Source organism: Bombina bombina, chromosome 10, assembly GCF_027579735.1.
Source record: "Bombina bombina isolate aBomBom1 chromosome 10, aBomBom1.pri, whole genome shotgun sequence".
In the NCBI taxonomy this organism is placed as follows: domain Eukaryota; kingdom Metazoa; phylum Chordata; class Amphibia; order Anura; family Bombinatoridae; genus Bombina; species Bombina bombina.
In genome coordinates, this window is record NC_069508.1 from 58845577 (window position 1) to 58860729 (window position 15153).

Here is a 15153-nt window from a genome sequence, read left to right on the forward strand (position 1 = left end):
CTTTATTCAAATCCTATGGGTAGAAGTATCCCTTTAAAGGGACTTTAAGCAAAAGATAAAAAAAATGACTACATAGTCTACTATAAACTTTTAGTATTTACACTTAATAAGATTTTTCTGCAGTCTACCAATAAACTAACATAATCAGTGTGTTTTTTTTTAAAATGCATTAACACCTTGTTTGCTGGATTGTTTATCAGTAGCCAAATTCCACTTGCCTTATGAGGAAAGAGCAATCCTTTTTTTTGTTGCTGGAGCATACACATATAGCCACTGCAAGTTGTGTTAGCAAAGTTCAACTGTTTGCAGCCTCTTATCTGATTATCTCTGCTGAGAAAAATTAGAGACCTATATGGTTAGACTTTTGAAGTCTTCAGGGTGCATTTCCAATTTTTTTTCAGAATTGAGAAAACCCACAATTTGCACCCTCAAATTACCCCAAAATGAGGCAAAATAAAAAATATATAAATTATTTTTTACTATGCATAATTTAAAATGTTCTATTTATGATCTCAAAGGGTTTCATATCCTGTCAATGGTTTGTTTTTGCTTATTGTTTGTATATTTTTTATTATTTGATTATTCCAGATCTTGCTACTGTGGTCGGTTACCTGGTTGTCAGCCGTCCGTTCCTCACTGTGAATCACCCACGGCATCTGAACAGCACACATGCAGAACTCTTGGAGGTGGGTTCTGTAAAGTTTTATATTTTTAAAAATAATGTATTTAGAATTGGAGGTTTTAAAAAGAATGATACAGACTAAGATATCTTCTATAGTTTTTCCCACAATTAAATATAATTAATAGGGGTGTGAATTTGGATCCTTTGTTAGGATCCGAATGTGTAAGAAGGTGGCCGTACGTAGGAATTTGGCTTTTTTCGGAGCTGCATTTATTCCTGTGAAAGTTAAACACACTAGGATCTGAATTTGCACAGATCCCATTGTGTTAAACTTTCATAAGATTAAAAGCAGCTCCAAAAAGAGCCGATTCCCACGTGCGGCCACCTAATTACACATTCAGGCACCTAACGAAAGATCCGATGCACACCTAATAATAAAGAATTTAGTAAGCATTGATTTCTAAACAATCCATATATGAAACTGAAATATAGGCTATTTAGTGAAAGAGATAAAAGAGTTATCTAAGTTAAAGCTTTCTGATGTGGTGAGATTGTTTTAGAAGTGTCCTCAGTACTGTGAGGTTTGTTTATAGAATTTTAAAAAACCTTGAGAGCTGCGCTAGGTTCTGTATGTGAAGGAGAGACACCTTAATTATAAAACAGTGCTCAAAAACTATTTTTCGTGATTTCTGTCCATGATGGCAAGTTTTTGATCATTGGGCCCATAGAGAGATAGCTATAACTACATTGAACAGGGCGTGATGGTTTTTTTGAGCATTATGTTGCAATTGTATAGGTTTTCTCCCTCACATACAGAATGCTACAGGCAGATAAATAGCTCTCAAGCTAAAATTTCCCTTTCTAATATTCTTCGAGATACCTTTTGCTACTGAAAAGCCTACTTGGATAATCTTTGCTGAAAGGAGAGATCATCCGACTCTATGTACCAGGTAGTCAGAATGTCATATATCCACCCCACCAGATCGAGTATTGTACCACAACAAATCGGTGGTTAATAAGAAAAGAAAACGATCCCCCCCACCAAACAAAATAAATAAATAAGTAAAAAGGAGAGGAGTGAAAAACAAACTTTATCAGAAAAGGAAACTTGTAGACTGAAACAACTCGCAAAAGAGTGACATGAATCAAATCAAGCAGTTCTAACCTTGCAGTTATTTCATTGTCTAGTGGACAGATATAGTTTGTGCTTTATTTTCTATACTTTCCCTTCTTTCTTTTTCGTGCTTTATTTTTGTGATTTATGGAAGCACCAGATGAGCTGTAGCTTGTAGACCCGAAAGGACCAATGACATATCAGGTTGGGGACAGTGTAGTATTTTGAAATATTATAACATTTTCTATTATTTGTAAATATTACTTAAAGCTATTCAAAGGACAAATTAATTGCATAATTTTAACACTTTAAAAGTTGATGGCGGGTTTCGGGTAGCTGTGGCTTATGATTACGGCTACAGTGTGAAGTTGAAACGCTTAAGACCCACAGCTCCCTGCTATTGATTTTACTGGGATTTGCTTTCAAGTCTAATTTACAGTACAAACGGGTCTATTAGTCCTGTTTGAGTGTAGGCTGCATCTCTGCTGGTGCAATTGTCCTTTAACTGTATGACCTCCATAAAGACGTTCGCTGCATACTTACAGCCTTTGTTGCATTACTACAAATAAATATTGTATAGTACCTCCATCTCCATGTTTTTGGAAATTCTTTTTGTCTTGAATAGTGACATACAGGACTAGATTTAGGTAAGGGTGCAGGGTACCCTCTGTGTGCTGCCCCCCCCCCAATTTTTTTTTTTTTTTTAGTTGTGGTCACCCCAAAGCGCACATTTTTACTTTAGTTTTTTTTCCTCGGGGCACAAACACTATGGACCACATTGTTAGTTCTGCTTTTCCCAGGAGTACAAAAACTACTGCAGATGGGCTGCATGGAGCCCTTAAAGGGACACTGAACCCAATTTTTTTATTCTGTGATTCAGATAGAGCATGCGATTTTAAGCAACTTTCTAATTTACTCCTATTATCAATTTGTCTTCGTTCTCTTGCTATCATTATTTAAAAAAGAAGGCATCTAAGCTTTTTTTTTGGTTTAGACTCTGGACAGCACTTTTTTATTGGTGGATGAATTTATCCACCAATTAGCAAGTACAGCCCAGGTTGTTCACCAAAAATAGGCCGGCATCTAAACTTACATTCTTGCATTTCAAATAAAGATACCAAGAGAATGAAGAAAATTTGATAATAAGAGTAAATTAGAAAGTTGCTTAAAAATTCATGCTCCATCTATATCAAGAATGAAAAAATTTGGGTTCAGTGTCCCTTTAATCTGCCAGTTGGCCATCCCTGGTCTAGAAAGTCCATTATGATCCCAGGTCTATCACTTAGGTTATTTCTTGTAGGAAAAAGATTCTCTGCCGCACATCAGGATGAATATGCATATAGCTTGTATGTACTTAGAGCAGACATTACTATTTTTGGAGGAACTAAATGAATGTTTACAAATCTTAATAAAATAATTCCCAAGCAAAGCCCCAAGGACAGTTATTAACATGGAGTGAGAATACATCATGCTACTTAATTGAAGGAAAAGTCTAGTCAAAACTAAACTTTCATGATTCAGATAGAGCATGCAATTTTAAGCAACTTTCTAATTTTATTTCTATAAATATATATACATTTTCTTCATTCTCTTGGTATTTTTATTTGAAAAAGCAGAGATGTAAGCATAGGAGTCGGACCATTTTTGGTTTTGCATCTGGGTGGAGCTTTCTGATTGGTGTCTAAATGTATCCACCAATCAGCAAGCGCTACTCAAGTGCTGAACCAAAAATGGGCCGGCTCCTATGCTTACATTCAAATAAAGATATCAAGAGAACGAAGAAAAATTGATAATAGGAGTAAATTAGAAAGTTGTTTAAAATCGCATGCTCTATCTGAATCATGACTTTAATTTTGACTAGACTATATCTTTTAAACCACTATAGGTTTTGTCCCCAATCTCTGTTTCTACCTACTCCAATAAGTTACAACTCAGTATTCCACCACCAGAACCTAAACATTATGTCTCCACTTGGTGTATAAAGAAATTAATAATATTATAAATTCTGTTTTTTGTTTTGTTTTGTTTTTGTGCTGTGGCGTAACCGCAACATTTCTGCTCTTAAATTCTCACATTGTAGGAAAAATGTGTTGTCTGATTTCCCCTCTTTCTTCACTTACACTCATTTGTTTCCTGTACCCTTAAGGATTACTACCAAAGTGGACGAATGTTGCTGAGGATGTCACAGGCTCTGGGTAGAATTGTACTGGCTGGCAGAGAAATGACAAGATTAGCCGGGTGAGTTTATCTGAAAATTAGCAGTAGTAATCTAAATAAGTGCACAGGTGCTGCTACAGATGAAATTACAAATAACCTGAAACAATGTGTTTCAGAAATTCCAATCGTAAGTTGGTAATACATTTTCTTTAGCAGTGATATAAATCAGTGCAAATCAGAACTCCTATCACAGGAATAGTTTGTGAACTTAGTACCTTTTTTTGCGTTTTAAATTCACCTTTATTTTTTCTTTCAATCAATAATATGTACAAATAATTAACCCTTTCATGACAGGGTCATAATGTCTACATCGGAATGTAGACAAATTGAAATCCCGCGATCGTGCAGGTAATCGCGACATTTCAAATTATGGGATCGGGTCAGGGGGGCGTCCCTATGACACTAGGCATGCCCTCCAGACCGCGATCACCTCCAGGAAGCATCGTTTGGACAGAATACAATGCCATAACGGCGCTAAAAGGTTAAAGCTGAATTGCTGATATATACCATGGATTCATAAGAAAAATAAAAACATTAAAGGGATATGAAACCCAAAAATGTTCTCTTGTGATTCAGATAGAACATACCATTTTAAAAAAAAAACTTTCCAATTTACTTCTATTATTATCAAATTTGCTTTATTCCCATGATACTCTGTATTGAAGAAATACCTAGATAGGTTTCTGGAGAACTACATAGCAGGAAATAGTGTTGCCATATAGTGCTCTTACAAATGGATAACGTCCTTGCAAAACTGCTGCCATATAGTGCCCCAGAAAGGGCTTCTAAGCTTACATCACTGCTTTTCAACATCAGATCTAAATCATGGAAGAAACATTTTGGGTTTCATATCCCTTTATGTACTGCAATTTGCAGTCCATGAAATCAAGCAGTATGGTATAGCTCAGAGGCAGAACGGCAGCAAATTTGTTTTCAGTGCCACCCCTGTCCTATTAACCCCTTAATGACCAACGACGTGCAGGGTACGTCCTCCAAAAAAATGTCCTTAACGACCAAGGACGTACCCTGCACGTCGTTGGTCTTTGAAAGCAGTGGAAGCGATCCTGATCACTTCCAGCTGCTTTCATGTTATTGCAGTGATGCCTCGATATAGAGGCATCCTGCAATAACTTTTTTAAGCAGTCCGATACAGAGAGAGCCACTCTGTGGCCCTCTCTGCATCGGCTATGATCGTTGGTGGGTGGGAGCGTGTCCAGGGAGGCCATCAGTAGAGGAGGGGGGCGGGATCGCGTGTGCGCGCGCGTGCACGGGAGCGTGCGCGCGCGTGCACGTGTGAAACTGCCAAAAAAATAAATTGAAGTGGAAGAGGCACAAGGTAGGACTCAGTGGGAGAGAGGGTGGGAATAAAAAATATTAATGATCTGGGAGAGGGTGGGGGGTTGGGTGTTAAGGGGGGTAAGCTACACTACAGAAAATATTAAAATAAACTTTTGATTTCAAACTGGGTACTGGCAGACAGCTGCCAGTACCCACAATGGTGCACAATAAGGCAGAGGAGGGGGGTAGAGAGCTGTTTGGGGGGATCAGGGAGGTTGGGGCTAAGGGGGGGGGGTCCTACACAGCAGAATTATTTTATTTTTTTAAACAAAAAAAACCAAAACTTTTATTTTAGTACTGGCAGACTTTCTGCCAGTACTTAAGATGGCGGGGACAATTGTGGGGTGGGGGAGGGAAGACAGGTGTTTGGGAGGGATCAGGGGGTGTGATGTGTCAGGTGGGAGGCTGATCTCTACACTAAAGCTAAAATTAACCCTGCAAGCTCCTTATAAGCTACCTAATTAACCCCTTCACTGCTAGCCATAATACACGTGTGATGCGCAGCAGCATTTAGCGGCCTTCTAATTACCAAAAAGCAACGCCAAAGTCATATATGTCTGCTATTTCTGAACAAAGGGGATCCTAGAGAAGCATTTACAACCATGTGTGCCATAATTGCACAAGCTGTTAGTAAATAATTTCAGTGAGAAACATAAAATTGTGAAAAATGTAGCGTTTTTTTCAATTTGATCGCATTTGGCGGTGAAATGGTGGCATGAAATATACCAAAATGTGCCTAGATCAATACTTGGGGTTGTCTACTGCACTACACTAAAGCTAAAATTAACCCTACAAGCTCCCTACATGCTCCCTAACTAACCCCTTCACTGCTGGGCATAATACACGTGTGGTGCACAGTGGCATTCAGCGGCCTTCTAATTACCAAAAAGCAACGCCAAAGCCATATATGTCTGCTATTTCTGAACAAAGGGGATCCCAGAGAAGCATTTACAACCATTTATGCCATAATTGCACAAGTTGTTTGTAAATAATTTCAGTGAGAAACCTAAAGTTTGTGAAAAAATTTGTGAAAAAGTGAACGATTTTTTTTATTTGATGGCATTTGGCGGTGAAATGGTGGCATCAAATATACCAAAATGGGCCTAGATCAATACTTTGGGATGTCTTCTAAAAAAAAATATACACATGTCAAGGGATATTCAGGGATTCCTGAAAGATATCAGTGTCCCAATGTAACTAGCGCTAATTTTGAAAAAAAGTGGTTTGGAAATAGCAAAGTGCTACTTGTATTTATTGCCCTATAACTTGCAAAAAAAGCAAAGAACATGTAAAAATTGGGTATTTCTAAACTCTGGACAAAATTTAGAAACTATTTAGCATGGGAGTTTTTTGGTGGTTGTAGATGTGTAACAGATTTTGGGGATCAATGTTAGAAAAAGTGTGTTTTTTCCATTTTTTTCCTCATATTTTATAATTTTTTTATAGTAAATTATAAGATATGATGAAAATAATGGTATCTTTAGAAAGTCCATTTAATGGCGAGAAAAACGATATATAATATGTGTGGGTACAGTAAATAAGTAAGAGGAAAATTACAGCTAAACACAAACACCGCAAAAATGTAAAAATAGCCTTGGTCCCAAACGGACAGAAAATGGAAAAGTGCTGTGGTCATTAAGGGGTTAAAGGGCCATAATACCCAAATGTTTAAACACTTGAAAGTGATGCAGTATAGCTGTAAAAAGCTGACTAGAAAATATCACCTGAACATCTCTATGTAAAAAAGAAAGATATTTTACCTCAAAAGTTCCTCAGTAGCCACCTCCCATTGTAAAGGATTTCTAAGCAGCATTTTAGTGTGTCTGTCCTGGGACAGCTGAAAGGATGAGCATCGTGCACTCTCATATTATTTCACCAATCAGGTAAAGGAAGCTTACTATGAAATCTCATGAGAGTTTAGTCAAATCTCATGAGATCACAGTAAGAGTTCATGACCTCAGCACTGCTGATGCTGATTGGCTGCTGTTCATTTCTTCATTTTTTTAAATTTTTTTACCTGCAGCTGGGAGCAGCTGAGTATAACTTTTTACACAGAACTGACTCTGCTGAGCTGAGGAGATTGTGAGATAAAATATCTTCCTTTTTTACATAGAGATGCTCAGGTGATATTTTCCTGTTCGCTTTTTACAGTTATACTGCATCAGTTTCAAGTGATTTAGCATATGAGTATTATGTCCCTTTAAATGAGATGTTAGGTTCATGTTGGCACTGAATCTTGGATAAGAATCTGTGTATTGCCTCTGCCCCATGCCAGCACTTATGTTGATCCAATATTGAAACAAATCTGGCTATAACAAAGTATTTCCCGATTTGGCGTTTACAAGTTGTGGGGTCCCAACTTGATTTATTTAATTTGTGCTTATGCTAAAAAGTAATTGGTAATAAAAATAATAATGGTTTATCGTGTAGCAGTAGCAGCAAGTAGTGGAAGAAAAAAAAAAATCAGTGACTTCTTCTTATGCATTTTGACTTGCCATTAAAGGGACTGTAAATTCAAAATGTAACAAATGAATTGGATAGAATGACATTTTAAACAACTTTCCAATTTACTTCTTTTATCAATTTAGCTTGGTTCTCTTTATTAAAGAGTAATTTTAGGTGATCTCAGGAGCATGCACGTGCCTTTAGCCATTGTCTGCAACAATGTTTACACAATGTTATAGATGGTTGCAAACACTGCTACCATAAATTGTTAAAGGTACATGCACGCTTCTGAGCTTCTTTAAACCTACCTAGTTTTACTCTTCAACAATGGATACTAAGGGGTCCATTTACCAAGGGCCAGACAGACAAGGGCCGAAAGTTGTTTAAAATTGCACGCTTTGTCTGAATCCTGAACATTTGACTTTGCTGTCTCTTTAAAATAAAACTTTTAATAAAAGGCACAGTAAACACCTTGATTTTAATATAAAAGGTTTAGTTGTACTAACAATTTAATTTGAAACAACAAACCTTTCTTTGCTCGCCTGGGATAGTTCTTTAAAATGTGTTTATATGCTAGGAATTAAGAAGTGAATATGATCTTAATCCAATCAAACAAAACGTTTTTGTCTAATTTGCAGTTTCACAGCCAGGATTACAGAATTAATGCAAGTGCTAAAGGATTTGAATAATGGGAAATATGAGCGGACTATGGTTTCTCAAGACAAAGGTAAAAAATGTTATGTGATTTTATGAAATGTAAATGGTTTTTATTTTTTATATGTGCAAATTCTCATTCTACCAATTCTTCCTAAAATTTACAGAAATAGAAGCCGCACTGAGCAGTCCCTTGATACCTGGAAGTGGAAAAATTATCAATGCTGATCACATAATTAAGTATGTTTTGAAATAATACCATGAATCTTTAGGGTGTATTCTACATAGTACTCAGTAATTCAGCTGTATGCTTGAGTTTTATAGAGAAGCCTATATATGTTAGCAGCGTACATAGTTGTTACAGATGAAATGCCAACCCTAAATAACGGCAGATTAATAGCACCCCTCCCATATCTCTGACAAAACACACATTTTTTTTTTAATTATCTTTTTTATTGCATAGTTGCCTCATTTTACAAACATTTGATTGGAAAACTGTGTACATGGTATAAAATAGATCTTAGTTACAAAACAGCAGGTTATGAGATTACAGTCCGGTAGTGTTGTTCAGAGTTCTGTAAAGAATGAGAATAATTGGTCACATCATTTGGGGGTTTCCGGATTGACCATATGCCAGGTCTATATAAGTCCTTCTCTACAACAAAAGAAAAGGGGGCGCCCTTGAGAGTATCCAATATAATTTTAGTTTCCTAAATTGACAATTAAATTTATATGATAATATGTAGTATAGAACGGTAGATCATATGTTACCAATTATAATGCACCTTTCAGTATAAGTAATGATTCACTAGATCTGTAGTAACTTGTATATATATTATGAATAGAGTACATATATATTAACCCATACAATTGATAATCACAATGTTAATCACAATGTTAATAGGACAGTTGTATCTCACTCAAAGATAGTAATAATTGGGTGATGATGATCACTAAATTGTCTTTTATAAGGATCTTGATAGTAGAATACCAAGGCAGCAATCTGTAGTGGTCCAGACCAGGATCCAATTAAGCAATCTAAAATATCAAACAGAAACAGATGCGCCACATGGCCCAATATTGTAGTTTCCAAATGTATGTAGATTTTACTATATAGTTGCACTCACATGTATTGGAGCACCTCAATTGGTGCAAATGACACAGTCTGGGATCTATAACAGTCACCCAGCAGACCGGCCTCTCGAGTTATTGCAGGGTCTGTGTAAAATAGAAAACACAAAAAAGCCTATATGGCCTAGTATTGTATGACTAGAGTGATTCCACACCAAATAGTAGTATAAGATTTTGAACTCACATTTGGTGAAGCATCCCCAATGATGCTATAGAGACAGGCTGGGATTAATTCGGTCACCCAACAGACTTAACTCGTGGCATACAGCATGCAATAATCCTCTTGGTGGTCTATAGGTCAGTTATATCCTCAGATAAAAACCAATTCAAAGGCAGCAAGTGTTTTTAGTAAAAGTTAAAATCACTTTAATAAAATAATAAAAAATTGCAACGCGTTTCTCAGTCTCAGAAGAAACAGTCTGAGACTGAGAAACGCGTTGCAATTTTTTATTATTTTATTAAAGTGATTTTAACTTTTACTAAAAACACTTGCTGCCTTTGAATTGGTTTTTATCTGAGGATATAACTGACCTATAGACCACCAAGAGGATTATTGCATGCTGTATGCCACGAGTTAAGTCTGTTGGGTGACCGAATTAATCCCAGCCTGTCTCTATAGCATCATTGGGGATGCTTCACCAAATGTGAGTTCAAAATCTTATACTACTATTTGGTGTGGAATCACTCTAGTCATACAATACTAGGCCATATAGGCTTTTTTGTGTTTTCTATTTTACACAGACCCTGCAATAACTCGAGAGGCCGGTCTGCTGGGTGACTGTTATAGATCCCAGACTGTGTCATTTGCACCAATTGAGGTGCTCCAATACATGTGAGTGCAACTATATAGTAAAATCTACATACATTTGGAAACTACAATATTGGGCCATGTGGCGCATCTGTTTCTGTTTGATATAAGTCCTTCTCTGTCATTTTCCCTTTTGTGGTTAATCTTGTTTGTTCATATCAAAGAAGTCTCGCTATTTAGTGCAAACAAGTCAACATAGGCATACATTTTCTTATTTTTAAAGAAAATGGTAAATACAATAACATAAATTTAAATTAAAAATAAACTAAAATAAACACAGTTCCATCTAACCTAAAACAACATAAGATCATTTCACCTAAATATTTAGCAACTCCGACTCCCTGGGTAAAGCTTGTAGGTGAGCGATATTCTGGGGAACGGTCTCTAACTACTATTGCTTTTATCTAAGTAAGGTGATGTTAAAATTTAAACTGCCATGCGCTGTTCTATTAAGATGTATTCTGATCTTTGAGAGGGAATATGATTTGTTTTTTTTCTGGAGACTGGTAGGGTAGGGTAACTATATATGGCTCCCATTTATTTATGAAATAGTACGTTGTCTTGTATCTCCCAGAGTGTCTGCTAATTCACAAAATAGCTGTCTCGTCAATGTATTTTTTAATATTGGGAGTGTTGAAGGTTTTTAAAACAGACGCCTTTTATATTTTGCACATTAATTGGTTATTCATTAAAGGGACATGAAACCCCAAAATTTGTATTTTCTGATTTAGATAAAGCATATATATTTTTTAACTCCTTAACGACCGACATACCCTGTACGTCGCACGGTCTTTAAAAGGAAATGAAACTCAAAAAATTTCCTTCCATGATTTAGACAGAGCATACAATTTTAAACAACTTTCCAATTTACTTCTAATGTTTAATTTGCTTCCTTCTCTTGTTATCCTTTGCTGAAAGGTTTATCTCGGAAAGCTCAGGAGCAGCAAATAACCTAGTTTCTAGCTGCTGATTGGTGGCTGCATTTATATAAATTTACTGAATGTCATTGGCTCACCCATGCGTTCAGTTAGAAACCAATAGTGCATTAAAGCTTCTTCAACAAATGATACCAAGAGAATGAAGCAAATTTGATAATAGCAGTAAACTGGAAAGTTGTTTAAAATTGTATTTTCTACCTGAATCATGAAAGAAAATTTGGGTTTCATGTCCCTTTAAGGATTTTACAAAAGCTGTGCTAGTACTGCATGCCTGGATGTTTGTTAATGTGCACGGTCTTGGCGACATCAGAAAGACCTGCGCTATAAACAAGGCCAAATAAGAGGGCCTGTTAATGACCGCTGACGTATCCTGTACATCGGTGGTCAATAAGGTGTTAAACAACTTTTCAATATACTTCTATTATCAATGTTTCTTCATTCTCTTGGTATTCTGTACTGAAGGAGCAGCAATGCACTACTGGGAGCTAGCTAAACACATTGCTTAGCCAATGACAAGAGGCATATATGCGCAACCACCAATCGGCAGCTAGCTTCCAGCTCTAGTATACCTAGGTATGGTTTTCAAGAAAGGATACCAAGAGAACAAATAATTTTAGATAATAGAAGTAAATTGAAAAGTTGTTTATCCCTTTGAGTGCTAACGACGACTCTGAGCCGTCACAGAGTTTCCCACTCTGGCGCTAATGACGGCTTAGAGCCGTCACTAGCACTCTTCCACCTTGAGGGAGATCTGGGGGGTGCCAACCAGTCCTACCCCGGCGATCGCGCCTGAGGGAGTGATGGGCATCGCCGGGGCTTCACATTTTTGCACGGTGACGTCACGAGCAATGACGTGATGACGTCACTGCGCAACTTTATTAGCAATTTGTCAATACAAAGTATAGGGAAAGGGGCATGCTGCTTAGAAGCCTGTATCTCAGGCAGCTACAGACCCCCAAGACCCACCATTGGAAAGGTAATCGCATAACCCTTCCAATGGTGTAAGTCTTGGGGATCTGGGGGGGGGGGGGGAAGTTAAAACCATTTTCTCCAACATAGGTGTGTCCGGTCCACGGCGTCATCCTTACTTGTGGGATATTCTCTTCCCCAACAGGAAATGGCAAAGAGCCCAGCAAAGCTGGTCACATGATCCCTCCTAGGCTCCGCCTTCCCCAGTCATTCTCTTTGCCGTTGTACAGGCAACATCTCCACGGAGATGGCTTAGAGTTTTTTAGTGTTTAACTGTAGTTTTTATTATTCAATCAAGAGTTTGTTATTTTAAAATAGTGCTGGTATGTACTATTTACTCTGAAACAGAAAAGAGATGAAGATTTCTGTTTGTAAGAGGAAAATGATTTTAGCAACCGTTACTAAAATCGATGGCTGTTTCCACACAGGACTGTTGAGAGGAATTAACTTCAGTTGGGGGAACAGTGAGCAGACTTTTGCTGCTTGAGGTATGACACATTCTAACAAGACGATGTAATGCTGGAAGCTGTCATTTTCCCTATGGGATCCGGTAAGCCATTTTTATTACAGAAAGAAAAAAAGGGCTTCACAAGGGCTTTTAAGACTGTAGACATTTTCTGGGCTAAATCGATTTATATATAAGCATATTTTATACTCCATAGCCTTGAGGAATTATTTTAATCTTGGGAATTATGTAAAATAACCGGCAGGCACTGTATTGGACACCTTATTCTCTAGGGGCTTTCCCTAATCATAGGCAGAGTCTCATTTTCGCGCCTCTATTGCGCACTTGTTTTTGGGAAGCATGACATGCAGATGCATGTGTGAGGAGCTCTGATACATAGAAAAGACTTTCTGAAGGCGTCATTTGGTATCGTATTCCCCTTTGGGCTTGGTTGGGTCTCAGCAAAGCAGATACCAGGGACTGTAAAGGGGTTAAATATAAAAACGGCTCCGGTTCCGTTATTTTAAGGGTTAAAGCTTTGGTGTGCAATACTTTTAAGGCTTTAAGACACTGTGGTGAAATTTTGGTGAATTTTGAACAATTCCTTCATACTTTTTCACAATTGCAGTAATAAAGTGTGTTCAGTTTAAAATTTAAAGTGACAGTAACGGTTTATTTTAAAACGTTTTTTGTACTTTGTTATCAAGTTTATGCCTGTTTAACATGTCTGAACTACCAGATAGACTGTGTTCTGAATGTGGGGAAGCCAAGGTTCCTTCTCATTTAAATAGATGTGATTTATGTGACACAAAATTTAGAGAAAATGATGCCCAAGATGATTCCTCAAGTGAGGGGAGTAAGCATGGTACTGCATCATCCCCTCCTTCGTCTACACCAGTCTTGCCCACACAGGAGGCTCCTAGTACATCTAGTGCGCCAATACTCCTTACTATGCAACAATTAACGGCTGTAATGGATAATTCTATCAAAAACATTTTAGCCAAAATGCCCACTTATCAGCGAAAGCGCGACTGCTCTGTTTTAGAAAATACTGAAGAGCATGAGGACGCTGATGATATTGGTTCTGAAGTGCCCCTACACCAGTCTGAGGGGGCCAGGGAGGTTTTGTCTGAGGGAGAAATTTCAGATTCAGGGAAAATTTCTCAACATGCTGAACCTGATGTGATTACATTTAAATTTAAATTGGAACATCTCCGCGCTCTGCTTAAGGAGGTGTTATCTACTCTGGATGATTGTTAGAATTTGGTCATTCCAGAGAAACTATGTAAAATGGACAAGTTCCTAGAGGTCCCGGGGCCCCCCGAAGCTTTTCCTATACCCAAGCGGGTGGCGGACATTGTAAATAAAGAATGGGAAAGGCCCGGTATACCTTTCGTCCCTCCCCCCATATTTAAAAAATTGTTTCCTATGGTCGACCCCAGAAAGGACTTATGGCAGACAGTCCCCAAGGTCGAGGGGGCGGTTTCTACTCTAAACAAACGCACCACTATACCTATAGAAGATAGTTGTGCTTTCAAAGATCCTATGGATAAAAAATTAGAAGGTTTGCTTAAAAAGATGTTTGTTCAGCAAGGTTACCTTCTACAACCAATTTCATGCATTGTTCCTGTCACTACAGCAGCGTGTTTCTGGTTCGATGAACTAGAAAAGGCGCTCAATAATAATTCTTCTTCTTATGAGGAGATTATGGACAGAATTCATGCTCTCAAATTGGCTAATTCTTTCACCCTAGACGCCACTTTGCAATTGGCTAGGTTAGCGGCGAAAAATTCTGGTTTTGCTATTGTGGCGCGCAGAGCGCTTTGGCTAAAATCTTGGTCAGCGGATGCGTCTTCCAAGAACAAATTGCTTAACATTCCTTTCAAGGGGAAAACGCTGTTTGGCCCTGACTTGAAAGAGATTATCTCTGATATCACTGGGGGCAAGGGCCACGCCCTTCCTCAGGATAGGTCTTTCAAGGCCAAAAATAAACCTAATTTTCGTCTCTTTCGCAGAAACGGACCAGCCCCAAGTGCTACGTCCTCTAAGCAAGAGGGTAATACTTCTCAAGCCAAGCCAGCCTGGAGACCAATGCAAGGCTGGAACAAAGGAAAGCAGGCCAAGAAACCTGCTACTGCTACCAAGACAGCATGAGATGTTGGCCCCCGATCCGGGACCGGATCTGGTGGGGGGCAGACTCTCTCTCTTCGCTCAGGCTTGGGCAAGAGATGTTCTGGATCCTTGGGCACTAGAAATAGTCTCCCAAGGTTATCTTCTGGAATTCAAGGGGCCTCCCCCAAGGGGGAGGTTCCACAGGTCTCAATTGTCTTCAGACCACATAAAAAAACAGGCATTCTTACATTGTGTAGAAGACCTGTTAAAAATGGGAGTGATTCATCCTGTTCCATTAGGAGAACAAGGGATGGGGTTCTACTCCAATCTGTTCGTAGTTCCCAAAAAAGAGGGAACATT

At 38.1% G+C, this 15153-nt stretch overlaps 1 protein-coding gene across 1 annotated transcript in view; it reads left to right on the forward strand.

Annotated features, from left to right (window-relative positions):
• The window catches only part of ABCD3 (ATP binding cassette subfamily D member 3), a 138780-nt gene that overhangs the window by 79050 nt on the left and 44577 nt on the right, over positions 1–15153 (forward strand). Inside the window, exons 12-15 of the mRNA XM_053693133.1 lie at positions 589–686; positions 3883–3974; positions 8375–8463; positions 8558–8630. Coding sequence (XP_053549108.1) covers positions 589–686; positions 3883–3974; positions 8375–8463; positions 8558–8630 — 352 coding nt within the window. The remainder of the gene's footprint in view (positions 1–588; positions 687–3882; positions 3975–8374; positions 8464–8557; positions 8631–15153) is intronic.